The 26,117-nt window shown below is 48.0% G+C and overlaps 1 protein-coding gene across 1 annotated transcript in view; it reads right to left on the minus strand.

Moving 5' to 3' along the window:
- Positions 1–3,672: 3,672 nt before the first annotated feature.
- Positions 3,673–26,117, minus strand: part of LOC120917006 (CD276 antigen-like) — a 29,548-nt gene continuing 7,103 nt past the window's right edge. The window contains exons 2-6 of the mRNA XM_040327983.1: positions 24,254–24,607; positions 22,232–22,561; positions 18,487–18,582; positions 13,295–13,729; positions 3,673–4,242 (exon numbers count right to left, since the gene is read on the minus strand). Of these exons, the coding sequence (XP_040183917.1) occupies positions 4,184–4,242; positions 13,295–13,729; positions 18,487–18,582; positions 22,232–22,561; positions 24,254–24,607 (1,274 nt within the window). The 3' untranslated portion in view covers positions 3,673–4,183. The remainder of the gene's footprint in view (positions 4,243–13,294; positions 13,730–18,486; positions 18,583–22,231; positions 22,562–24,253; positions 24,608–26,117) is intronic.

Raw genomic sequence — 26,117 nt, forward strand, 5'->3', positions numbered from 1 at the left:
CCTTATGCCTTCATATCTCAGGCTGCATTCTTGCGTTGTCCGCTAGGGGGCGCGACCATTGTGATCGGCGTATAGTATGCAAATTGCATACTACCACCGATTCACAAAAGTTGCGCGGGCCCTGCGCACGCAAGGTACGGAGTTTCCGTACGGCGACTTTAGCGCAAGGTTGCTCCTGCTATAGCAGGGGCAGCCAATGCTAAAGTATAGCCGCCCTTCCCGCTCGTGAAATTTAAATTTCACGTCGTTTACGTAAGTGATTCGTGAATGGCGCTGGACGCCATTCACGTTCACTTAGAATCAAATGACGTCCTTGCGATGTCATTTGCCGCAATGCACGTCGGGAAAGTTTCCCGACGGAGCATGCGCTGTTCGCTCGGCGCGGGAGCGCGCCTAATTTAAATGATTCCCGCCCCCGGCGGGATCATTTACAATAGGCGCCCTTACGCCGGGCTATTTAGCATAGCGCCCGCGCAATTTACGGAGCTACTGCTCCGTGAATCGCGGGCATATCAAAATATTTGCGTGGGCGCAGAGCAAAAATCGTTGCCCTTTGCCCACGCAAATATTGCGCGGATCTACCTGAATCTGGCCTAATATATATGGAATAGTGTGTTTTTTGTTTTTAAGTTTATGTATATATGGGAAGAATTGTTATCACATGTTATCAGCAATCCTTTCCTCATGTGCTGTGTCTATGTGAGGAAAGGAGAGCTGATAACCAGCAAGGCTGTCAGCACACTGTTTACACTGATCAGGGCACTAGTCATGTGGATGGTGTCAGTAGAGCAGTGGACGGTGTCAGTAGAGCAGAGGACGGTGTCAGTAGGACAGTGGACAGTGTCAGTAGGGAAGAGATTGGTGTCAGTAGGGCAGAGGACGGTGTCAGTAGAGCAGAGGACAGTGTCAGTAGAGCAGAGGACGGTGTCAGTAGAGCAGAGGACAGTGTCAGTAGAGCAGTGGATGGTGTCAGTAGAGCAGAGGACGGTGTCAGTAGGACAGTGGACAGTGTCAGTAGGGAAGAGATTGGTGTCAGTAGGGCAGAGGGCGGTGTCAGTAGAGCAGAGGACAGTGTCAGTAGAGCAGAGGACGGTGTCAGTAGAGCAGAGGACGGTGTCAGTAGAGCAGAGGACGGTGTCAGTAGAGCAGAGGACGGTGTCAGTAGGGCAGTGGATGATGTCAGTAGGGAAGAGATTGGTGTCAGTAGAGCAGTGGATGATGTCAGTAGGGAAGAGATTGGTGTCAGTAGAGCAGTGGATGGTGTCAGTAGAGCAGTGGACGGTGTCAGTAGAGCAGTGGACGGTGTCAGTAGGGCAGAGGACGGTGTCAGTAGAGCAGAGGACGGTGTCAGTAGAGCAGAGGACGGTGTCAGTAGAGCAGAGGACGGTGTCAGTAGAGCAGAGGACGGTGTCAGTAGAGCAGAGGACGGTGTCAGTAGAGCAGAGGACGGTGTCAGTAGGGCAGTGGATGATGTCAGTAGGGAAGAGATTGGTGTCAGTAGAGCAGTGGATGATGTCAGTAGGGAAGAGATTGGTGTCAGTAGAGCAGTGGATGGTGTCAGTAGAGCAGTGGACGGTGTCAGTAGAGCAGTGGACGGTGTCAGTAGGGCAGTGGACGGTGTCAGTAGGGCAGTGGACGGTGTCAGTAGGGCAGAGGACGGTGTCAGTAGGGCAGAGGACGGTGTCAGTAGGGCAGAGGACGGTGTCAGTAGGGCAGAGGACGGTGTCAGTAGGGCAGAGGACGGTGTCAGTAGAGCAGTGGACGGTGTCAGTAGAGCAGAGGATGGTGTCAGTAGGGCAGTGGATGATGTCAGTAGGGAAGAGATTGGTGTCAGTAGAGCAGTGGATGATGTCAGTAGGGAAGAGATTGGTGTCAGTAGAGCAGTGGATGGTGTCGGTAGAGCAGTGGACGGTGTCGGTAGGGCAGAGGACGGTGTCGGTAGGGCAGAGGACGGTGTCGGTAGGGCAGAGGACGGTGTCGGTAGGGCAGAGGACGGTGTCGGTAGGGCAGAGGACGGTGACGGTAGGGCAGAGGACTAGGGCTTACTTTCGGGGTGGGGCTTATATTGCAGCCCGCCCCGATAATCACGCTAGGGCTTACTTTTGGGGTAGGGCTTATGTAACGGTCAGGGGTTAACACCGTTCACGATCTTCCATTCCTCCAACCCAAGACAGCTTATCCGACCATCCAGCAGACTCGATCCATTCCATAAGAATTCCCCCAGAATTAAGACGAGACAAGCTCTGTTCTTTCTGAGTCAAATGAATGAACCCTTTTAATGGTACCTTAGCTTTCTTATATACAGTACAACCATTTTACAGTAATCAAAGGAACAAAGACACACTCCGCACACACATCACACAATGGGGCTTCAATCACATTCTTTTAGATAATGATATTCAGAGGAGTTAATTATCCCCCAGATGTCCGGACTCCGATAATAAGTGATTCACCTGCATAATACACATTCCTATGTCAGACGTTCTGTCTCCGACAATAAGCTATTCACACCTGATCATCAATAGGCTTTTCACACCATACAGTGGCCCGGATTCAGGTAGATTTGCCCCTTATTTACGGAGGCGCAGGGCAGCGTTTTTGCCCTGCGCCCCCGCAAATTTACTGCGCTACCTGCGATTCACGGAGCAGTAGCTCCGTAAATTGCGTGTGCGCTGTGTAAACTTGCCCTGCGTAAGGGCGCCTAATGTAAATGATCCCGTAGGGGGCGGGAATCATTTAAATTAGGCGCGCTCCCGCGCCGAGCGCATGCTCCATCGGGAAACTTTCCTGACGTGCATTGCGGCAAATGACGTCGCAAGGACGTCATTTGCTTCAAAGTGAACGTGAATGGCGTCCAGCGCCATTCACGAATCACTTACGCAAATTACGTAAAATTCGAACGTCGCGACGCGGGAACGACGGGTATACTTTAGCATTGACTGCCCCTGCTATTAGAAGGAGCAGCCTTACGCTAAACACGCCGTACGGAAACAACGTAAATTGCGTACGCAGGGCTCACGCAACATTGTGAATCGGTGTTAGTATGCAATTTGCATACTATACGCTGACCACAATGGGAACGCCCCCTAGCGGTCATCGCAAGAATGCAGCCTAGATATGCGTGGCATAGGAGCCTTATGCCACGCAGATTTTAGGCTGCAGTCGGCGTTACGTTGTTCCTGAATCAGGAGCATTCGTAACGCCGGGGCAAGTAAGCATTTGCGCTGTGTAACCTATGGTTACACAGGCGCAATTGCTACTTGAATCTGGGCCAGTGTCATTAGCATCGCACAATGAAATGCCTTTCAGGAGCAGACCTAATAAGCACAATGGACACAAAACAGTATTAGCACCACACAATGGACAATAGAATGTAATCACCGCAAGCCCCATCACTACAGCCAGGTAAGGTAGCTGGAGGTGATGTAACATCAATTAACATCTCAAAAGCATGTGTCCCCCACATTGAATGAAAACACTGTCCTATTGACCTGTTGGGGTCAGAATAACCAACTTGTAATATCTCAAGATATCCTGCAATACATGAATTATCATTAATGTCCCATCTCATGTAATCCGAGATATCATTTCTCAGTCACCCTATGCCCAAAAAGGGACTTACTTTCGGGGAAACACGGTATTTTTGAGAAATGATACGGTTGGCGAATGCCGTTTCATGTGTCAGAAATGTATTTATGTAGACTTGTAAAAGTTGCTGAGAGATCTGTTATGAATTGGGATTTGATAATTAAAAAAAAAAATACATAGAATTAAGACTGAGTAGACCAGATCATGCCAACCTGGACTGATACTAAATCTGAATGATTTGCCCCAAAACTGGGTGTTTTAGGGCAGCCAGTAAGAATCTGGGAACTGTTACATTTCTCCTCTGGGCCATAGAGGAATCCATTTCACCCAGAAAGGGTTGGAAGGGCCTGAATTGCTGGTCTTGCTGATCTTTTCCGTTTCCACTCTCCTATTTTAGGACTTTTGGTGGTAACTTTGAATTGGAATGTTTTCCTGGTGTCCCCCATTCCGGGCTTTTACTACAGAACTGGTGTAGTGTTTTACAGATCATCTTCAACACTTCTTCATTTATGGTCATTGGTCGGGGGTTTGTAGGACTTTATTCTGCTCACACAATTGAAGGAGGTGGACGGTAGAAGTTCATTTGGAGCTCCATCTACTGGCCAACTTGGTGCTCTTGATGCTTCAGTGGAATTGGTTCCCCAACTTGTTCAGCTACAATATAAAAAAACAAAACAGACAGTGAATATCTGGGGTGAGTTCTACTAAAGTTTGTTTCGGTGCTTTAACCACTTAAGCCCCAGAAAAATAGGCTGCTGAATGACCAGGCCATTTTTTTTGTGATCGGCACTGCGTAGCTTTAACCACTTCCCGACCGCCGCATGTATATGTACGTCGGCAGAATGGCACGTACAGGCAAATGGGCGTACATGTACGTCCTTGCCTTCTAGCGGGTGGGGGGTCCGATCGGGACCCCCCCCCCCCGCTACATGCGGCGGTCGGATTCCCGCGGGGAGCGATCCGGGACGACGGCGCGGCTATTCGTTTATAGCCGCTCCGTCGCGATCGCTCCCCAGAGCTGAAGAACGGGGAGAGCCGTATGTAAACACAGCTTCCCCGTGCTTCACTATGGCGCTGCATCGATCGAGTGATCCTTTATATAGGGAGACTCGATCGATGACGTCAGACCTACAGCCACACCCCCCTACAGTTGTAAACACACACTAGGTGAACCCTAACTCCTACAGAGCCCCCTGTGGTTAACTCCCAAACGGCAACTGTCATTTTCACAATAAACAATGCAATTTAAATGCATTTTTTGCTGTGAAAATGACAATGGTCCCAAAAATGTGTCAAAATTGTCCGAAGTGTCCGCCATAATGTCGCAGTCACGAAAAAAATCGCTGATCGCCGCCATTAGTAGTAAAAATTTTTTTTTTATAAAAATGCAATTAAACTATCCCCTATTTTGTAAACGCTATAAATTTTGCGCAAACCAATCGATAAACGCCTATTGCCAATTTTTTTACCAAAAATAGGTAGAAGAATACGTATCGGCCTAAACTGAGGAAATTTTTTTTTTTATATATGTTTTTGGGGGATATTTATTATAGCAAAAAGTAAAAAATATTGAATTTTTTTCAAAATTGTCGCTCTATTTTTGTTTATAGCGCAAAAAATAAAAACCGCAGAGGTGATCAAATACCACCAAAAGAAAGCTCTATTTGTGGGGAAAAAAGGACGCCAATTTTGTTTGGGAGCCACGTCGCACGACCGCGCAATTGTCTGTTAAAGCGACGCAGTGCCGAATCGCAAAACCTGGCCTGGGCATTTAGCTGCCTAAAGGTCTGGGGCTTAAGTGGTTAAATGACAATTGTGCGGTCGTTGCAACGTGGCTCCCAAACAAAATTTACGTTGTTTTTTCCCCCACAAATAGAGCTTTCTTTTGGTAGTATTTGATCACCTCTGCGGTTTTTATTTTTTGCGCTATAAACAAAAATAGAGCGACAATTTTGAAAAAAAAAGCAATATTTTTTACTTTTTGCTGTAATAAATATCCCCCAAAAAATCTATAAAAAAAAAAACAATTTTTTTTCCCCTCAGTTTAGGCCGATACGTATTCTTCTACATATTGGGCTAGATTCAGTAAGAGTTACTCCGGCGTATCAGTCGATACGCTGTCGTAACTCAGAATTTACGCCGTCGTAAATTTAAGCGTATTCTGGAAACCAGATACGCTTAAATTAGGCTAAGATACAAGCGGCGTAAGTCTCTTACGCCGTCGTATCTTAGGGTGCATATTTACGCTGGCCGCTAGGTGGCGCTTCTGTCGTTTTCGGCGTAGAATATGCAAATGACCTAGATACGCCGATTCACAAACGTACGTGCGCCCGACGGTATTTTTTTACGTCGTTTGCGTTAGGCTTTTTCGGCGTAAGGTTACTCCTGCTATTAGGAGGCGCATGCAATGTTAAGTATGGCCGTCGTTCCCACGTCGAAATTTGAAAATTTTACGTCGTTTGCGTAACTTGTCTGTGAATGGGGCTGGACGTAATTTACGTTCACGTCGAAACCAATGACGTCCTTGCGGCGTACTTTGGAGCAATGCACACTGGGAAATTCCACGGACGGCGCATGCGCCATTCGGGAAAACCGTCAATCACGTCGGGTCACCAATAATTAGCATAAAACACGCCCCCTCATCCTCATTTGAATTAGGCGCACTTATGCCGGCCCCATTTACGCTACGCCGCCGTAACTTAGGAGGCAAGAGCTTTGTGAATACAGCACTTGCCTCTCTGACTTACGGCGGCGTAGCGTAAATACTATACGCTGCGCCGCCGTAACTATGCGCGCCCCTACCTGAATCTAGCCCATTTTTGGTAAAAAAATAAATAAAAAAATCGCAATAAGTGGTTATCGATTGGTTTGTGCAAAAGTTATAGCGTCTACAAAATAGGGGGTAGTTTTATGGCATTTTTATTAATATTTTTTTTTTTTACTAGTAATGGCGGCGATCTGCGATTTTTATCGTGACTGGGACATTATGGCGGACACATCGGACACTTTTGTCACTATTTTGGGACCATTATCATTTTTACAGCGATCAGTGCTATAAAAATGCACTGATTACTGTGAAAATGACACTGGCAGGGAAGGGGTTAAGTGTGTCCTAATGTGTGTTTCTTACTGTGTTGGGGCGTGGCTTGGCGTGTGACGTCACTGATCGTCGTTCCCTATGACAGGGAACAGACTATCAGTGACAGGCTCACTAGGAATCACAAGGAGAGGTTTGTTTACACTTACCTCTCCCCGTTCTTCAGCTCTGTGACCCCATTGTGGGACACCGGCTTTGCAGGGGAAGAAAATCCATCAAATCCCTCGCTGTCAGGCCCAAGCTCTGCCTTGTTACATATGCAGAGCTCCGCCCTGTGCGTCTTCCTGATGATCGGCAGGTGCCGGTGGACATCCATTGGTTCGCACCTGCTGATCAGCTTCTGTTGTGACCAATCGCGGCATTAGCAGAGTGTCAATGGCATGCGTGTGCAGCCCCTAGGTGGAAGTGCAGAATCACGTCTATACAGTATATGTGATTCTGCGCAGAGCGCCTAGCTGTAGCAGTAAATCTGTCACAGGGCAGTCATTAAGTGGTTAACAAAACAAATACATTACTGTCTGAATGCCTCAAACATTTCCACAGCCATCAGGAATAATTCTGGTCATTTGTCTAATATGTTCATTTTCTATGATTGTCAGCTCCATCTAGTGACCATAATGTGGTAGTTTCCTGACATACTCCAATCAGGGCCGGGGCTACCACTAGGCAAACTAGCAGCCGCCTAGGGCGCAACGCTGTCTAGGGGGCGCCCGGCCACTGCCTTTCCTACTCTCTTCTCTCTGCAGCAAGCAACTAAGTCTCCGCATCAGCAGGCAGCTGCCGCTCCATTCGCACATTGGCCCAGATTCTCAAAAGAGATACGCCGTCATATCTCTGAGTCTGAGCCGTCGTATCTATGCGCCTGATTCTTAGAATCAGTTACGCATAGATTTCTATTAGATCCGACAGGCGTAAGGCTCTTACGCCGTCGGATCGTAACTGCATATTTACGCTGGCCGCTAGGGGCGTGTACGCTGATTTAGAAATATGTAAATCAGCTAGATACGCTGTGAAGCATATGCTTCAGTGTAATTCTCCCTGCTTGTTTTAGTTATATTGTGTGTGTTAGAGGTAAAAAGGGTTCATGTGTTACAGGCTGATTGAGATGTTAATGACCCTTCTTCAGCCAGCTCCCTAGTTCAAATGGTAATTGATTTATTGTGTGTGTGAAGGAGACCGGCCTTACTGTTTACAATGATTAGATAAGTGGTATGTTAATTATTCTGATTGCTTCAGTGTAGTAATTACCTACACTGATGTCATTATCTAAAGAAATGTGTCTGCATAGTCGGCTCCGACGTGTCTCCTATAATCTGTATGGGAACCCCCACTGTGTGAGGGGGGGCGGAGATTTCATTGTTCAAAACAGGTTGTAACCACATATAAGCTGAGAGTTGTGTCATTAAAGGGTGTTGTTCCAGCAGTAAGCTTGTCTCATGTATGGCTTTTTGGGGCGACGCCAGGAATATTCCTCCTCGTGGAATATTGGGGTGATTTTCGTTATGGGAAGAAGAGAACGTTGACGGGGATATCATTGTAATACCGTCACAATTGGTTGGCAGCAGCGGGATTTTCCCTTCTACTCTCCTTTACACCCGGATTCCAAGCAGACACTGGAAGAACTACTGGAAGTTCGTGGAAGGATTGCTAGCAACAAAACCAAGCGGGTCATCATAGCAGAATTAATGGAGATAGACCAGGAGGACGGGATTGCAGCAACGCCAGCAGTACAAGAGATGGAGACACCAGTGATTCAGGAAGAGGAATCGCCAGCCAACAAGCTAATGAGAGAGAAGCTAGCATGGTTCGGTCCGAACCCAACGGTGGATGTAGTGCTGAGAGTGATGGAGCTACAGGAGGCTAAAGAAATAAGAGACGCAGAACTACAGTTAAAACTGGCAGCAGTCCGACAAGCAGCCGCACATTCTCCAAACAGTGAGTACAGCACAGCAGACGCAAGGAAGATTCCGTTTAGCGCTTTTAAAGCTTTTGACGAAAAGGACTGTGAGATTGATAACTACCTGGCAGATTTTGAGCGACAATGTAACCTGCACCGAAGAGCTAGAAGAGAGTGGGTTGCAATATTGTCAGGCAAACTGTCAGGCAAAGCTTCTGATGCTTTCCGGACCGTGCCAGATCAGGATATCCATAGCTACTCCCGGGTTAAAGAAGTGCTCCTGGCCCGTTATGCAGTAACCCCAGAGTCCCACCGACAGAAGTTCAGGGACTCACGCAAAACCACGGAAGACTCTTACGCGGAATGGGCATGCCAGTTATCCCTGTCGGCCTCTAACTGGGTTAACAGCAGCCAGGCCACCACCGCAGAGGACATTTTGCAACTAATGCTCCTGGAGCAATTTTACAATCACATCCAGACGGATGTCAAAGATTGGGTGAGAGATCGCAGGCCCATGACTCTACCAGAGGCCGCGAAGTTGGCGGATGAATATGCAGAAACTCGCAAGACAAACCAGGTCACACCACAGGTACAACCTCCACGACCAACGGTGCCCTCACACCCACCAGCCGCTAGATACCAACCTCCTAACAGACCGATGACATCTAGCCCTCGCTATCCACGCCAGGAGGACAACGAACAACGCTGCTTCCGGTGCAAACAGCTGGGTCACTTCAAGCAGAATTGCCCCATGAACGACAACACCAGGTCAAATTGGTCTCAACCTGGGTACCGCCCACCAGCAGCAGCCCATTGTGTAGACTCTGCTTGGGATCTCCAGGAGCTGGGTCAGGAAGAACCATTGGACACCCTTTACGAAGTCCTCACGGTACAATCTGGTATTACGGACAACAGGGAACACCATTGTCAGCTGGTCATGGGCGACAGCCATGAGACGGAGGGGCCTTGGAGGGAGCTGGGCAGAAAGAGGCACCGCCAGCTACCCCCCAAGAAGAAGAGGTCCTGGAAGCCGTATAACAAGCTGACCTGGGAGGAGAAGAAGCGACTGGAGGAGAGGGAGTCGCAGCGGGCGTCCCAGATGCGGGCCGAGATGTTCGCCAAGGGCCCACCGGTGGCTCCTTACACCACCACCCAGTTCCCGATGATGAAGGACCACATGGAGAGCCTGCAGGACATGAGCAAGCAGGATCTGATCCGTGAGTACATAGAGCTGGAGGAGTGCATAAGCCGCATGGAGGAGGAGAACAACCACCTGAGGTCACAGCGGGCTGACCCCCCCAGGCTCCATGAACTGGAGATGGAGCTGGAGAAGCTCAAAGAGGAGAACCGACGGCTGCGGAGGGAGCAGAGGGTGGCTGACCCTATGGGGCACTGATCCCCCCCCGGACTCTGAGCACCAGTGCTACAGCATTCCAACAAATATAACTTTTTCTTTTTATGAATCTCCTGTGATTGTCACTTCAGAGCCATAACCTGCCCCCTCCCATAGCGGGAGACCTAGATGGCGGCGCACAGACCCATTCGCCGTCTTCACACTGACTTCTGGTGACTCTGCAGATCGCACAAAGACTTGGGGACTGAATGGCGTGTGATCTGACGACCCGGTCTGAAACAGTTGCCAAGGGAGGTCAGTCATGCCAAACGGAGTTAACATCGGACTAAAAGCTCTGAACCCGTCAACCCTACTGGACCAGGGAAGGTCCAACCGGGTTTGCCGGAGCATGGAGAAAAAGGGGGGCCATTGTGAAGCATATGCTTCAGTGTAATTCTCCCTGCTTGTTTTAGTTATATTGTGTGTGTCAGGCCTCGTACACACGACAGAGTTTCTCGGCAGAATTCAGCGAGAAACTCGGTCAGAGCCGGATTCTGCCGAGAAACTCTGTCGTCTGTACACTTTTGGCCCGATGGAGCCGCCGAGGAACTCGTCGAGAAAATAGAGAACATGTTCTCTATTTTCTCGTTGTTCTATGGGAGAAGGCGGCCCGCCGAGCTCCTCGGCGGCTTCATCCCTGAACTCGACGAGGAACTCGATGTGTTTGGCACGTCGAGTTCCTCTGTCGTGTGTACGAGGCCTCAGAGGTAAAAAGAGTTCATGTGTTACAGGCTGATTGAGATGTTAATGACCCTTCTTCAGCCAGCTCCCTAGCTCAAATGGTAATTGATTTATTGTGTGTGTGAAGGAGACCGGCCTTACTGTGTACAATGATTAGATAAGTGGTATGTTAATTATTCTGATTGCTTCAGTGTAGTAATTACCTCCACTGATGTCATTATATAAAGAAATGTGTCTGCATAGTCGGCTCCGACGTGTCTCCTATATTCTGTATGGGAACCCCCACTGTGTGAGGGGGGGCGGAGATTTCATTGTTCCTAACAGGTTGTAACCACATATAAGCTGAGAGTTGTGTCATTAAAGGGTGTTGTTCCAGCAGTAAGCTTGTCTCATGTATGGCCTTTTGGGGCGACTCCAGGAATATTCCTCCTCGTGGAATATTGGGGTGATTTTCGTTATGGGAAGAAGGGAACGTTGACGGGGATATCATTGTAATACCGTCACATACGCAAATTCACGAACGTACGCCCGGCCGACGCAGTACAGATACGCTGTTTACGTTAGGCTTTTCCCGGCGTAAAGTTACCTCTGCTATATGGTGGCGTAAGTGCGGCGTACCAATGTTAAGTATGGCCGTCATTCCCGCGCCAAATTTTGAAAATTTTACGCCGTTTGCGTAACTCGTCCGTGAATGGGGCTGGACGTCATTTACGTTCACGTCAAAACCAATACGTCCTTGCGGCGTATTAGGAGCAATGCACACTGGGAGATTTCCACGGACGGCGCATGCGCCGTTCGTGTAAAACTTCAATCACGTCGGGTCACAGAACATTTACATAAAACACGCCCCCCTGGTCCAAATTTTAATTAGGTGGGCTTGCGCCGGCCTATTTACGCTACGCCGCCGCAACTTACGGAGCAAGTGCTTTGAGAATACAGCACTTGCCCGTCTAAGTTGCGGAGGCGTAATGTAAATCAGATACGTTACGCCCGCACAAAGTTACGCCAAACTACGAGAATCTGGCCCATAGTGTCAGAGACACAGCGGCGGCAGAGCACTGTGTCTGTGTCCCGACTCCTGAATGAATTGAAGCAAGAAAAACATTAATTGATGGGCGCTGGTGAGGCTGCATTTGATGGGTGTTTGTGAGGCTGCATTTGATGGGTGTTTGTGAGGCTGCATTTGATGGGTGTTTGTGAGGCTGCATTTGATGGGTGTTTGTGAGGCTGCATTTGATGGGTGTTTGTGAGGCTGCATTTGATGAGCGCTGGTGAGGCTGCATTGATGGGCGCTGGTGAGGCTGCATTAATGGGCGCTGATGAGGCTGCATTTGATGGGCGCTGGTGAGGCTGCATTTGATGGACGTTGGTGGGCTGCACTTAATGGATGCTCCATTAACCACTTAAGACCCGGACCAATATGAGGCCTAAAGACCCAAGGTGTTTTTACAGTTCGGGACTGCGTCGCTTTAACAGACAATTGCGCGGTCGTGCGACGTGGCTCCCAAATAAAATTGGCGTCCTTTTTTCCGTACAAATAGAGCTTTCTTTTGGTGGTATTTGATCACCTCTGCGGTTTTTAGTTTTTGCGCTATAAACAAAAATAGAGCGACAATTTTGAAAAAAATGCAATATTTTTTACTTTTTGCTATAATAAATATCCCCCAAAAACATATATACATTTTTTTTTCCTCAGTTTAGGCCGATGCGTATTCTTCTACCTATTTTTGGTAAAAAAAATCGCAATAATCGTTTATCGGTTGGTTTGCGCAAAATTTATAGCGTTTACAAAATAGGGGATAGTTTTATTGCATTTTTTTTTTTTTTTTACTACTAATGACGGCGATCAGCGATTTTTTTCGTGACTGCGACATTATGGCGGACACTTCGGACAATTTTAACACATTTTTGGGACCACTGTCATTTTCACAGCAAAAAATGCATTTAAATTGCATTCTTTATTGTGAAAATGACAGTTGCAGTTTGGGAGTTAACCACAGGGGGCGCTGTAGGAGTTAGGGTTCACCTAGTGTGTGTTTACAACTGTAGGGGGTGTGGCTGTAGGTGTGACGTCATCGATCGTGTCTCCCCTATAAAGGGGATGACACGATCGATACGCCGCCACAGTGAAGCACGGGAAAGCCGTGTTTACACACGGCTCTCCCCGTTCTTCAGCTCCGGGGACCGATCGCCGCACTCGAGCGACGATCGGGTCCGCGGGACCCGCGGTCCCGGTCCTTGGGACCGGGTCGCGGGAGCGCGCCGCGACCCACGGCTGGGTACAAGTACAGGACGTATATATACGTTGATGTACCCAGCCGTGCCATTCTGCCGACGTATATGTGCAGGAGGCGGTCCTTAAGTGGTTAAAAAGGTGGGGTATATATGGGCAGAGCAAAGGGGGTGGAGTCAGGGGTGGGGCTAGGGGTGGGCAGAAAAATTAGGTTTCGCCTAGGGTGTCAAAAATCCTTGCACCAACCCTGACTCCAATTGGTAAAATACCACATTTTGGCCACTAGATGGAGCTGAAGATCATAGGGAATAAATCTATTCGGCAAATTATGGAGATTATTTACAAATGCTTGAGACATTCACACATTTTATTTTGAATAAGTCATGTCATGTTTCTGGAGCTTACCTTCGCTTATCTGCATCTTCTGGCATACAATAACACTATTTACTTTTTTTTTAGCCGAATGGATCACTTCTACAACAAGTTTTGCCCCTTCGTCGCTGTCTTTGTCAGGAGTTATGTCGGTAGAACACAGGCAGCTGTAGGACAGGAAAGATCCCCTTGGTTTGAGAGGCTGTATTTCACTTTCCAAGGAAGAGCCAACTTGGTTGTAGGCCAGGCTAAGACTTTCTCCCCCCTTAGGGTCTCCTTTATATTGTATTGTCGGTGGAGGTAGCGGGTATTTCCAGGACTTGATCTTCACCCGGCTGTCAGTTCTCTTCAAGTAAAGATGTATTTCAATATTTTTTAGCCTGAAACCGGAAACCATGAAGGTCAGGGAGGACGTCTGCATATGAACCAAATCATCCAGTCCGACTATCTCCGAAACCTCTGGTGATGCTGCAGGAAGAGAGATCAGGGGTCAGGGCATTGGCAAGGAGAATGTAAAGACCAATAGCTGTGGATGGTGATTAGGGGCGGACTGACAACTCGTGGGGCCCCCAGGCAATAGGAGATTATGGGGTCCCTGGGCAATAGAAGATTATGGGGCCCCCAGGCAATAGGAGATTATGGGGACCCCAGGCAGGGCGCGGCGGCGCTTTGCGGCAGCAGTTAATGATGGGATGTGGGGTTCCAGCACCTTGCACCTCTGGACCCTTTTACATTACACAGCACCCTGCACCTCTGGACCCTTTTACATTACACAGCACCTTGCACCTCTGGACCCTTTTACATTACACAGCACCCTGCACCTCTGGACCCTTTTACATTACACAGCACCTTGCACCTCTGGACCCTTTTACATTACACAGCACCCTGCACCTCTGGACCCTTTTACATTACACAGCACCTTGCACCTCTGGACCCTTTTACATTACACAGCACCTTGCACCTCTGGACCCTTTTACATTACACAGCACCGTGCACCTCTGGACCCTTTTACATTACACAGCACCCTGCACCTCTGGACCCTTTTACATTACACAGCACCCTGCACCTCTGGACCCTTTTACATTACACAGCACCTTGCACCTCTGGACCCTTTTACATTACACAGCACCGTGCACCTCTGGACCCTTTTACATTACACAGCACCCTGCACCCTGGACCCCTTTACATTACACAGCACCTTGCACCTCTGGACCCTTTTACATTACACAACACCCTGCACCTCTAGACCCCTTTACATTACACAGCCCCCCACAGATTGTTACACAGGCACCCCCCTAACAGTTTTGGACCCCCTGCATGTTACACTGGGGGGGGGGGGGGGAGACGTGACATGCGGCCCGCTGGCAATCGGGCATATGTGGCAGTTATTGATGGGATATGGGGTTCCAGCACCTTGTACCTCTGGACCCCTTTACATTACACAGCACCCTGCACCTCTGGACCCCTTTACATTACACAGCCCCCTGCACCTCTGGGCCCCTTTACATTACACAGCACCTTGGACATCTGGACCCCTTTACATTACATAGCACTGCATCTCTGGGCCCTTTTACAATCCACAGCACCCTGCACCTCTGGACCCCTTTACATTACAGCACCCTGCACCTCTGGACCCCTTTACATTACACAGCACCCTGCACCTCTGGACCCCTTTACATTACAGCACCCTGCACCTCTGGACCCCTTTACATTACACAGCACCTCTGGGCCCCTTTACATTACACAGCACCCTGCACCTCTGCACCCCTTTACATTACACAGCACCCTGCACCTCTAGACCCCTTTACATTAAATACCACCGCACCTCTGGACCCCTTTTACATTACACAGCCCCCACAGTTTGTTACACAGGCACCCCCTAACAGTTTTGGACCCCCTGCATGTTACACTGGGGGGAGACGTGACATGCGGCCCGTGGCCCATCGGGCATATGCCCGGAATGCCCTATGGCCAGTCCGGGTCTGCCCCCAGGCAATAGATTATGGGGCCAAACAGTATACACACACACACAGTATACATGCACACACAGAAAGGGTACTGGAGAGGCGGGGCAGCTATAATCTTGGGATTTTTTTTAAAAACACAGATTTTTACATACTGACCATGGTTGCACTCTGTATGTAATGCAATCCTGGTATGTAATGCCCCTTTAAGACCCTTCTACTGTTTGTGAAATCTAAACGGGGTCGTGGTTGAGTTCCTGCACCTATTTACTGAGAAAAAAAGCTCTGTGTACAGCACTCTGCCAGCCCCTCCCACCAGCCATGATCAGCCGGGATTGAATGATGAAGCACAGGTGCCCAGTGATAACATCAGTGGGGTAGATTCAGGTACATTTGCCCATTTCTTACGGAGGAGCAGCGTACCGTTTTGCCGCTGCGCCTCCGTAAATTTCCTGCGCTACGCTTGATTCACGGAGCAGTAGCTCCGTAAATTGTGTGGGCGCTCCTGAAAAATGCCCGGCGTAAGAGCGCGCAATTTAAATGATCCCATAGGGGGCGTGGATCATTTAAATTAGGCGCGTTCCCGCGCCGAAAGTAGTGCGCATGCTCCGTCGGGAAACTTTCCCGACGTGCATTGCGGTAAATGACGTCGCAAGGACGTCATTTGCTTCAAAGTGAACGTGAATGGCGTCCAGCGCCATTCGCGATTCACTTACGCAAACAACGTAATTTTTCAAAAACGCGACGCGGGATAGCTAATAGCAGGGGCAGCCTTACGCAAAAACCGACGTACGCAAACGACGTAAACTGCGTACGCAGGGCTCGCGTAGGGTTGTGAATCGGCGTTAGTATGCAATTTGCATACACTACGCTGACCACTACGGGAACGCCACCTAGCGGCCTGCGTAAGAATGCAGCCTAAGATATGACGGCATAAGAGCCTTATGCCAGTCATATCTTAGGCTGCAGTCGGCGTATCGAGCTTTCTGAATCAGGAGCAGTCGATACGCCGGCGCAAGTAAGCAATTACGCTGCGTAACTATGGTTACGCAGACGCAATTGCTCTCTGAATCTACCCCAGTGATGACAGATATGTATGCCCACTGGGTTAAGATGACCAGATTTTTAAAATGACATCCGGGACATATATATATTTTTTTTACTAGTATTGGCGGCAATCAGCGACTCTCAGTCCATCACCGCCGCCCATCTCACAGCCTGTCAGGTCTCACTCTCCGGGCCCGCCTACTACTGGGTGGGGAGTGGAGGAAGATCACTCCTCCAGGGAAGACAAGGAGATAGGCAGGTGGTTGGCCGGGACTTGAGCCAAGGCAGAAGAACATGCGAGCGGAGCTGGATGGGCATGCACCCAAAACTGAAGAAATATTCCCTCCGCTCCGACCAGCACATGATCATCAGAAAGGGGCACAGATAATGGAAAAAAATACACCTCCCTATGCTAGTAGGAGCGGCAGAGCAGGGGGTGTGCAATTCTGATTTTTTTGATTTTTTTGATTCTGCACTATGTCTTTGGAATTGCCCTAGCCCCTGTTCAAAACGGACTTACAGAAAAAAAAACTTAGTCCGTTCCGCCCCCCTTGCTGTGAGTGACTGGTTATTTACATATCTCATGCACTAGCCTAGAGACAGGCATTATTTTTTTAATTCCCACCCCTACTCCTTTTCTGAAGTCATGTGGTGACTTTTCTGGATTTTGATTGAATGTTAGTGATCATAGCAGAATTCAGTGTAGGAATACACAGGAGAAAATGCATGTTGTCAAGGGGAGGGTAGAGGAGGGCGGGGAGTCTCCTGACATCACGACTCCACCCACAGAGTTCCAGACAACAGACCCGCCCACAGAATCTGCAGTTTTTCAGTTCTTACAACAGACAGAGGGGAGACATCTGACAGGTGAGGATACATGCAGGAGGCGTCTATATCCTTATAGATCAGCACTATGGCAGGAGTTTAGAAAGGATGAGAGCGGCTTTACATCCACTTTAATCTAAAATAAATGTGCCAGATTCTCGTAGATCCGGCGTATCTCTGCAGCGGCGTAACGTATGTCATTTACGTTACGCCGCCGCAAGTTTTACAGGCAAGTGCTTTATTCACAAAGCACTTGCCTGTAAAGTTGCGGCAGCGTATCGTAAATCCCCCCGCGCAAGCCCGCGTAATTCAAATTCGGCGGGTAGGGGGGCGTAGAGCATTTAAATTAAGCGCGCTCCCGCGCCGAACGTACTGCACATGCGCCGTCCGGAAAATATCCCATGGTGCATTGCTCCAAATGATGTCGCAAGGACGTCATTGGTTTAGACGTGAACGGAAATGGCGTCCAGCCCCATTCACGGACGACTTACGCAAACAACGTAAATTTTAAAATTTTGACGGGGGAACGACGGCCATACTTTACATTGGTTACCCTTCATATAGCAGGGGCAACTTCACGCCGCGCGAACCTAACGTAAACGTCGTAACTTCACTGCGTCAACCGCGCGTACGTTCGTGAATTGGCGTATCTAGCTAATTTGCATACTGGACGGGGAAAACGACGGAGGCGACACCTAGCGGCGAAAAAAAAATGCATTTAAGATCGGACAGCGTAAGAGCCTTACGCCTGTCGGATCTAATGGATATCTATGCGTAACTGATTCTAAGAATCAGTCGCATAGATACGACGGCCCAGATTAGGACTTACGATGGCGTTGCGTCGTCGTAAGCCCTTTTGAGAATCTGGGCCAAAATCTTTAAACGGAAAATACCACAATATGGCCACTAGATGGAGCTGACAATCTACACAAAAACAAATGTACAGTATTAGGCAAAGTACTGTGAAGTTTCATTGTAAACAGACAAACTGTGAAAAATGATGGTTGCAGTTAATCCGGAAAAGTTGTTAGCTTTACTTGTGTTAATAGTAAATATGTTTAGACCCCATTCACACCTGAGCGACAAAACGCCCGACGCCGGACGCTTCTGTCGCTCGAGGGGAGAATTCCCATTGCTGTCTATGGAGATGGTTCACATCTCATAGACGCCGAACGCCTGTCGCCTGAAAAAAAGTCCCAGACCCTTTTTTTCAGGCGACATAGGCGTTTTCCCCATTGACAGCAATGGGAAGACTTTGAGAGAAAAAAAAAAAAAAGTGAAAGTTTTGTACTCGCGGCAAAATACGCCGCTACACGCGATCGCGGCTGTCGCTCAGATGTGAATGCAGCCTTAAACTTCGAAAAAGTCGAAAAATGGAATAGTGCTTACCATATAGGAAAAGCCAAATAGCTGAACCCACCAAAACTGCAAATCCAATCAACATAATGTTCATCTTTACTTCCAAAAAAGATATACCAGACAGCTCTGTAAAGATATAAAACAGATACAAATATGAAACAAATAAATAACAAGAAAAAGCCATTGTTCCTCCTGTGAAAGGCTAGGACAAGCAACATGCCTCCAATATATTTGCCATCATAGGCCTGTGTCTGAGGCTGCATGGGAAATTTTATTCTCACCCACCCGAGGTCGGAAGGGTTTAACCACTTACCCCCCGGACCATATTGCTGCCCAAAGACCAGAGTACTTTTTGCGATTCGGGACTATGTCGCTTTAACAGACAATTGCGCGGTCGTGCGACGTGGCTCCCAAACAAAATTGGCGTCCTTTTTTTCCCACAAATAGAGCTTTCTTTTGGTGGTATTTGATCACCTCTGCGGTTTTTAGTTTTTGCGCTATAAACAAAAATAGAGCGACAATTTTGAAAAAAATTAATATTTTTTACATTTTGCTATAATAAATATCCCCCAAAAATATATAAAAAAACATTTTTTTTCCTCAGTTTAGGCCAATACGTATTCTTCTACCTATTTTTCGTAAAAAAAATCGCAATAAGCGTTTATTGATTGGTTTGCGCAAAAGTTATAGCGTTTACAAAATAGGGGGTAGTTTTATGTCATTTTTATTATATTTTTTTTACTAGTAATGGCGGCGATCAGCGATTTTTTTTTTCGGTACTGCGACATTATGGCGGACACTTCGGACACTTTTGACACATTTTTGGGACCATTGGCATTTTTATAGCGATCAGTGCTATAAAAATGCATTGGATTACTATAAAAATGCCACTGGCAGTGAAGGTGTTAACACTAGGGGGCGGGGAAGGGGTTAAGTATGCCTGGGTGTGTTCTAACTGTAGGGGGGTGGCCTCACTAGGGGAAACACTGATCCTCGGTTCATACATTGTATGAACCGAAGATCAGCATTTCCCCTGCTGACAGGACCGAGAGCTGTGTGTTTACACACACAGCTCCCGGTCCCCGCTCTGTACCGAGCAATCGCGTGTGCCCGGCGGCGATCGCACCCGCCAGGCACACGCACGGGAGTCGGGGGCGAGCGGGGGCGCGCGCGCGCCTCCGGCGGCGCGCGCGCGCCCCTAGTGGCGGCTGGGGGAGAGGACGTCATATTACGTGCTCTCGCCCAGCAGAGCCACCTTGTGGACGTATTTCGACGGTGCGGCGACGGCAAGTGGTTAAGGGGGTATATTTATAAAAAAAAAAACAATTGAAGAGACGTTTGTCCTGCAAAACTTCATGTGCATTCATTCAGTGCAAATACCTGTAAAATCTAATATTACTAGGCTCTTTTTTTCTCCAGTACATAATAATAAACCCCTGCGCAAATTAAATGTCACATGTGACAATTGTGCGGGCGTGCGACGCGGTACCCAAATGAAATTTGTCCTTTTTATCCCCCCCACAAATAGAGATTTATTTTGATGGTGTTTGTTTGATCACCTCTGCGGTTTGTATTTTTTGCGCTACAAACAAAAAAAGATTAAAACAATGGGCCAGATCCACATACGCTTGGATCGGCGCAGCGTATCAGAGATACACTACGCCGCCGTACCTTACCTGGCGTATATTCGAATCCTCAGCGAGTTTGTGCCGTAAGTTACGGCGGCGTAGTGTATTTCTGGCGGCGGAATTCAAATCGGCGGGTAGGGGGCGGGTTTCATTTAAATGAAGCGCGTCCCCGCGCCGAATGAACTGCGCATGCGTCGTCCAGAAATTTCCCGCCGTGCTTTGGGCGAAATGACGTCGCTAGGACATCATTTTTTAACTTAGACATGAGTTACGTCCATCCCTATTCACGGACGACTTACGCAAAAAAAAAAAAAATATTTCAAATTTCGACGCGGGAACGACGGCCATACTTAACATGGCAAGTCTATCTATACGCCGCAAAATACCAGCTTTAACTGTACGCCGGAAAAAGCCGACTACAGACGACGTTAGAAAATGCGACGGCCGCACGTACGTTCGTGGATCGTCGTAAATTGCTAATTTGCATACCCGACGCGGAAAACGACACGAACTCCACCCAGCGGAGGCCGAAGAATTGCATCTAAGATCCGAAGGCGTACGCCTGTCGGATCTAACCCAGATGCCGTCGTATCTTGGTTTGAGGATTCAAAACAAAGATACGACGCGGGAAATTTGATCCACTTGCTCTGTGGATCTGCCCCAATATTTTTTACTTTCTGCTATAAAATATACCCAATAATTATTTTTTTTTAAAATATAATTTCTTCATAAATTAGGCCAATATGTATTCTGCTACATATTTTTGGTTAAAAAAAAAAAATCCCAATATGCATATATTAATTGGTTTGCGCAAAATTTATAGAGTCTACAAACTATGGGATATTTTTTATTTATTTATTTATTTATTTTTTTACTAGTAATGGCGACAATCAGCGACTTATAGTCGGGAATGCGATATTGCGGCGGACAGTCGGACACTTTTTGGGGACCAGTGACACCAATACAGTAATCAGTGGTAAAAATATGCACTGTCACTGTACTAATGACACTGGGCCAGATCCACGTAGCGCATCGTAATTTTCGGCAGGCGTAGCGTATGGTAGTAACGCTACACCGCCTCAACTTTGAGAGGCAAGTGCTGTATTCACAAAGCACTTGCCTCTAAAGTTACGGCGGCGTAGTGTAAATCTGCCGGCGTAAGGGCACGCAATTCAAATGGATGAGATGGGGCGTGTTTTATGTTAATACGTCTTGACCCGACGTAAATTACGTTTTTTTTTGAACGGCGCATGCTCCAAATTAACCTGCAACAAGCCAATGCTTTCGACGTGAACGTAATTCTACGCAAAGCCCTATTCGCGAACGGCTTACGCAAACGACGTAAAATTTTCAAAATTCGACGCGGGAACGACGTCCATACTTAACATAGGATACGCCTCATATAGCAGGGGTAACTTTACGCCAGAAAAAGCCTTACGGAAACTACGTAAAAAAATGCGCCGGCCGGACTTACGTTTGTGGATTGGCGTATCTAGCTAATTTGCATACTCGACGCGGAAATCGACAGAAGCGCCACCTAGCGGCCAGCGTAAATATGCACCTTAGATCCGACGGCGTACTAAGACGTACGCTTGTCGGATCGATCGATCATTCAGTCGTATCTTGTTTTGTGGATACAAAACAAAGATACGACGCGGGGAAACTTTGAAATTACGCGGCGTATCCATAGATATGCCGGCGTAATTCGTTTGTGGATCTGGCCCATAATGTTTGGGGGTTCTAGGTCATTTTCTACCAATTAGCCCAGAGCTGAAGTGGTTAAATATTTTCCTCAATAGCCACAAAAGACTACAAATCCAGTTTGTGTGCATCAAATGCCTTTGAAACCCAATTATTGTTTTGTAAGAGTAGCAGTGACATCCTCACTGTGCTGTATATGCACAGAGAGCAGAGCTGTGGGAGGGGCCTGTCAGGCTCCACCCACTACAGGCTGCCTGCAGAAAATTACATCAGGGGGCGGAGACAAGACCAGTCGCCCTGCACAAGGAGAGAGAGCAGCAGTGACTGGTCTTCATTACAGGAAGGAAAAGTCTCACACAGATCTGGAAGAAATACACAAAGCTCACCGAGATATATGAAGAATACACCGGAGGAATGGATTTAGACAATATTTGAGTTCAGCTTACCTTTTACTATCAGAGTAAAACTGACATTCTGGTCATGGCTGAAGGACCCATGTGTCACTACACAATAATACACGTCTCCATTCTCCTCTGGACTGGAGGGTTCCACCACCAGCTGGCTGCTCACATTGAAGGACCCATCGCTGTTCTCCTGTATCTCAGTTCGATAAGTCGGTTTGTCCAATAAAGACCAGGTACCGGAACTCTTATTGTGCTTCCCCCATTGGATCTTCACCGCTTCCGGGTAGAACTTGCTGACTTCACAAATAACAGATTCCTTCCTTCCAGGTTCAATGGGAAGTGCAGTTATGGAGAGGGTGATGTTTGGCTTTGCTGAAATAGTCAAAATATCTGTAATTTAAAGCTTTTCATAAGACAGAGAGCAGTGGTCAGGAGTGTGTAAGACACAGAGAGCAAGGGTCAGGAGTGCGTAAGACACAGAGAGCAAGGGTCAGGAGTGTGTAAGACACAGAGAGCAAGGGTCAGGAGTGCGTAAGACACAGAGAGCAGGGGTCAGGAGTGTGTAAGACACATACTGCAGGGGTCAGGAGTGTGTAAGACACAGACTGCAGGGGTCAGGAGTGTGTAAGACACAGACTGCAGGGGTCAGGAGTGTGTAAGACACAGACTACAGGGGTCAGGAGTGTGTAAGACACAGACTGCAGGGGTCAGGAGTGTGTAAGACACAGACTGCAGGAGTGTGTAAGACACAGACTGCAGGGGTCAGGAGTGTGTAAGACACAGAGAGCAAGGGTCAGGAGTGTGTAAGACACAGAGAGCAAGGGTCAGGATTGTGTAAGACACTTAGTGCAGGGGTCAGGAGTGTGTAAGACACAGAGAGCAAGGGTCAGGAGTGTGTAAGACACTTAGTGCAGGGGTCAGGAGTGCGTAAGACACAAAGAGCAAGGGTCAGGAGTGTGTAAGACACAGAGAGCAAGGGTCAGGAGTGTGTAAGACACAGAGAGCAAGGGTCAGGAGTGTGTAAGACACGGAGTACAGGGGTCAGGAGTGTGTAAGACACAGAGAGCAAGGGTCAGGAGTGCGTAAGACACAGAGAGCAGGGGTCAGGAGTGTGTAAGACACATACTGCAGGGGTCAGGAGTGTGTAAGACACAGACTGCAGGGGTCAAGAGTGTGTAAGACACAGACTGCAGGGGTCAGGAGTGTGTAAGACACAGACTGCAGGGGTCAGGAGTGTGTAAGACACAGACTGCAGGGGTCAGGAGTGTGTAAGACACAGACTGCAGGGGTCAGGAGTGTGTAAGACACAGACTGCAGGGGTCAGGAGTGTGTAAGACACAGACTGCAGGGGTCAGGAGTGTGTAAGACACAGAGAGCAAGGGTCAGGAGTGTGTAAGACACAGAGAGCAAGGGTCAGGATTGTGTAAGACACTTAGTGCAGGGGTCAGGAGTGTGTAAGACACAGAGAGCAAGGGTCAGGAGTGTGTAAGACACTTAGTGCAGGGGTCAGGAGTGCGTAAGACACAAAGAGCAAGGGTCAGGAGTGTGTAAGACACAGAGAGCAAGGGTCAGGAGTGTGTAAGACACAGAGAGCAAGGGTCAGGAGTGTGTAAGACACAGACTGCAGGGGTCAGGAGTGTGTAAGACACAGACTGCAGGGGTCAGGAGTGTGTAAGACACAGACTGCAGGGGTCAGGAGTGTGTAAGACACAGACTGCAGGGGTCAGGAGTGTGTAAAAAAAAAGACTGCAGGGGTCAGGAGTGTGTAAGACACAGACTGCAGGGGTCAGGAGTGTGTAAGACACAGACTGCAGGGGTCAGGAGTGTGTAAGACACAGACTGCAGGGGTCAGGAGTGTGTAAGACAGAGAGCATATAGATCTATACTCTATAGAAAAAGAAATGAATAAATAAACTAAAGAATTGGGGCTTTTTCTTTTATTACTGACTGAGAAGTCACTGTGAATCGAGAATTAGCATTTTCCGAAGGATGTCGGCCGTGGCTGCTCCCATATTACTTTGTATCTGTACTTTGTGTGGATTTCGCATTTAAAACGTCACTTACCTAATACCGTCACATTCCTTTTATCTGACGCTTTATTAGGAGTGACAAAAATTGTACAGGAGTATTCCCCTTCATCACTTCTCTGTACATGGTGTAAGGTGAGACTGGCGTTCCCTCTTTTCAATTCGTTCTCGTCTATGGCCGACCCCGGTCTAATCTCTTCATGACTGTGACCTGTGAATTTATACACATCCGTCTTACTTCTATTTAGTGATATTTTGCTCCAGCGGACACCCACGGTGGACAGATCCAGATCCAGATCCTGGTCAGCATCCTTAGCCAGAGCACAGGGGATTGTTAAATTCTGCCCCAGCCAAGCTTCCATGTTCAAGTTCATTTCCTCTATATGTATTCCTAAAAAATAAAGCAAAGTATATAAATGACTTACAAATCCATGGCATCCATCTGCCCCTTGGTACTCGTTTAATACCCCAATCAGGGTAGTTCTGGGATGTCATCAGCTCAGCAATGTCCCCATTGCAGCTATAACAGCTGAAAGGGGTTGTAAAGAAAACATTTTTGTTCACCTTAATGCAATCTATGCATTAAGGTGAAAAAACATCTGGTGTTGCCCCCCCCCCCCGACCCCCCTGTTATACTTACCTGACCCCTCGAAAGTCCCGCGCGGTCCCGAGATCCTCTTCGCCGCTCAGCCTGGCCATTGGCTGGCGCTGCTGTCAATCACATCCAGTGCCGAGGGGCAGGGCCAAGTGATACAGTGAGCGGCTATGGCCGATCGCTGTATCACGGGAGCGCGCCCGCAATTACTGACCGCCATGCGAGCTCGCTCGCATGACTGTGGTGAGTAATTGCGGGGAGGACCAGAGACAGCCGCCGAGGGACCCCAGAAGACGTGGATCCGGGGACACTCTGTGCAAAACGAGCTGCACAGTGGAGGTAAGTATGACATGTTTGTTATTTTAAATAAAAAAAAAAAGAAATTTCCTTTACTAACCCTTTAAGCTCTTCTTGGAAGGCCGTCCACAAGGTTTAGGAGTGTGTCTATGGGAATGTTTGACCATTCTTCCAGAAGAGCATTTGTGAGGTCAGGCACTGATGTTGGACAAGAAGACCTGGCTCGCAGTCTATGCGATAATTCATCCCAAAGGTGTTCCATCGGGTTGAGGTCAGGACTCTGTACAGGCCAGTCAAGTTCCTCCACCCCAAACTCACTCATCCATGTCTTTATGGACTTTGCTTTGTTCACTGGTGTGCAGTCATGTAGGAACAGGAAGGGGCCGTCCCCAAACTGTTCCCACCAAGTTTGAAATTCTCCAAAATGTCTTGGTATGCTGACGCCTTAGGAGTTCCCTTCATTGGAACTAAGGGGCCAAGCCCAACCCCTGAAAAAACAACCCAACACCATTGTTATGCCCCTCACTACACGTGACTGATGTGTATTCGGGCACACTGATAACTCTTCTCATACCAATGCATTCCAGTAGGCGCAGAATCCTTATGAACTTTTATTAGTACAAGATAGAGTAAAACTGAAACAGATACAAACAAGTACAATTAGTAAATAATCACACAATTAGGTCATCCCTAACTACCTAGCTAGAGACACAAAGATACATGTACCGGAGATGGATCGGTATGGCTGACGTGGGATAGAACTCAGCAGACATGTGCTTGCTTCCAAGGAGAAAATGGAAAAGAAAGGCCTGAAGATGGAGAAAAGCCTTATGGGATTGCAATACAGAGGCTTGCATGGGTCAAATTAATAAACTATTCTAGCTGAGTGAATTGAATGGAAATGGTGCAGTTAAACAGAATGTCCATTAGATGGCAGCATTGATTTAATTCAAACAAACTAAAGTCAATGAAGACTATGGGCCAGATTCACGTAGATGAGCGGCGGCGT

This window comes from Rana temporaria, chromosome 11, assembly GCF_905171775.1.
Source record: "Rana temporaria chromosome 11, aRanTem1.1, whole genome shotgun sequence".
Classification (NCBI taxonomy): Eukaryota; Metazoa; Chordata; class Amphibia; order Anura; family Ranidae; genus Rana; species Rana temporaria.